Raw genomic sequence first — 2,065 nt, 5'->3', positions numbered from 1 at the left:
ATGCTATTTTACCTCCAAAATAATAAAACAACAACAGCAACACCTACAACGGGCAAACGGTGGAATTGTCAACAAATGAGCTCCTATTTTGTGAACTCATTCTGCGGTCGCTATCCCAATGGCGCGGACTTCCAGTTACATAATTATGGAGACCATAGTACGGCAAACGAGCAATATAGAGACTCTCCGGCCATGCATTCCAGCAGGTACGGCTATGGCTACAACGGGATGGACCTAACAGTCGGACGGGCTGGTACCGGACACTTTGTTGGCAGCGAGCGGACACCGGGCTACTCCCCGAGTCACTCAGCGGCGACGACACCCTCTGTGGAGCCGGTCAGGTACACTCAGTCCGCCAGCAGCACCGGGACCTCGTCCCTTTCGCCACCCCCTGACCCTCTACCGTGCTCCTCGGTCGCCAGCTCGTCCCCGGTCACCGAGACTCATTCTCAACAGAGAGCCGTGAAAAACTCCATAACGACCCCGTGCTCGAGCTCCAACGGAGGCACGCTGCTGCTCGGCCGGGACTGTGTGTCCAAAGCCTCCCCCCTGGAGGAGGAGAAGCCTGCGGGAAGTGCACCGACAACTCCTCAAAATGTCACCGACTCAACACAGCCTCAGATATACCCATGGATGAGAAAGCTACACATAAGTCATGGTAAAATGGTTGCCTTTTATTTTTATCTTAATTAAAAAAAAAAAAAACGATCTTGTATGGATTTTTGTGCTTGGAACGCCGTTATTGTTTAGAAACAGAATATTTACGTTCGTATCTTACTCAGGGACTTTGTTTGTCCAAAAAATTCAAAGCTAAATGTAACTATTTTTGCCTTGCACGCTAGAAAAACTCACTGTAAAAATAAATGTGCTTTGCCCTGTGAATCTCACCTGTTTGGTCGTGTCCACATAGACCAGGTACGGGAATTATTTAGTAACATAACGTGTTGTTAAGAATTAAGATCTGTAGGAAAGGCTCAGGATGTGGGTTGGGTTGGGTTTTCTGCAGGTTGGAAACATACCTGCAGAACTCACACGGGCAATGTAGAAGAGCTTTGGTGTACATAGCTAGTTAAAAGGGGGAAGAAAAACAGAACTTTTTTTTATTTATTTATTAACATCTACTCTATTTTACGTGTTTCCTCTTGTAAAAGATTTGTCAGGGCCAGAGGGGAAGAGAGCCAGGACTGCATACACCCGGTACCAGACCCTGGAGCTGGAGAAGGAGTTCCACTTCAACCGCTACTTAACCCGCAGGAGGAGGATCGAGATAGCCCATGCCCTCTGTCTGTCAGAGAGACAGATCAAAATCTGGTTTCAGAACCGCAGGATGAAGTGGAAGAAGGACAACAAGCTGAAAAGTATGAGCATGGCGGCTGCAGGCGGTGGAGGCTACAGGCCTTGATATTCACCCCTCTACCCCTCCTGATAACAAGCACTATAAAAATAAAAAACAAAGATTGTCATATCAACTTCTTCTCCTCCTCCTACTTCAAAAAGCGCAGAGACTTTTTTAACTGGGCTGTGTGCGGGACAAGGGACGCCCCATACAGCCCACTGTATGTCCAGCTACAGTCCCATTATATTCCTTAATATTATTTCCTTTTTATTTCCACCGTGGTAATGCTTATGTGGGTTTAAAAAAAAAATGCATTATGTACAGTCCTGTCTAGATTTAGAGGATAAAGAAACAAAATAAATGTTTGATTAAATTATTTCTTGTTAAGAAGGAAAAAAAATAAAATATATATAAAAAAAAAAACAAACAAAAAACGTCAAAGCTTGAATTGCTTCTACCTACCGCGAATAAATCCAGTCAAAGTTGTGTGATGCACTCAGAACAATAACAGCCGAGCAAATAGAGGGTTGAGGTTGAGCTGCCTTGGTGTTTAGCCTTCGTTTTTCTATGTATGTACTGTATATGTATGTATTTATTTGTTTGATGTATTGTACCGACTTGTCAGATAACTTGCTTCCAAAAGTAGAGCCAGCAGAGTTTAAGCCTTGTGTGGTTGTGTGCGTTGTGAACACATGTATGGACAGTAGCTGTGCCTTGTATCTTTTTTTT

The 2,065-nt window shown here is 44.3% G+C and overlaps 1 protein-coding gene across 1 annotated transcript; it reads left to right on the top strand.

Annotated features, from left to right (window-relative positions):
- Window positions 1-1,759, top strand: hoxa5a (homeobox A5a). The gene is made up of 2 exons (XM_029513665.1): window positions 1-658; window positions 1,152-1,759. Exons 1-2 carry the CDS (start codon window positions 1-3, stop codon window positions 1,400-1,402), a joined length of 909 nt encoding a protein of 302 aa, XP_029369525.1. The 3' UTR covers window positions 1,403-1,759.
- The last annotated feature ends 306 nt before the right edge of the window (window positions 1,760-2,065 follow it).

This window comes from Echeneis naucrates, chromosome 11 (assembly GCF_900963305.1).
Source record: "Echeneis naucrates chromosome 11, fEcheNa1.1, whole genome shotgun sequence".
Classification (NCBI taxonomy): Eukaryota; Metazoa; Chordata; class Actinopteri; order Carangiformes; family Echeneidae; genus Echeneis; species Echeneis naucrates.
This window is presented reverse-complemented; position numbering and strand designations above follow the sequence as displayed.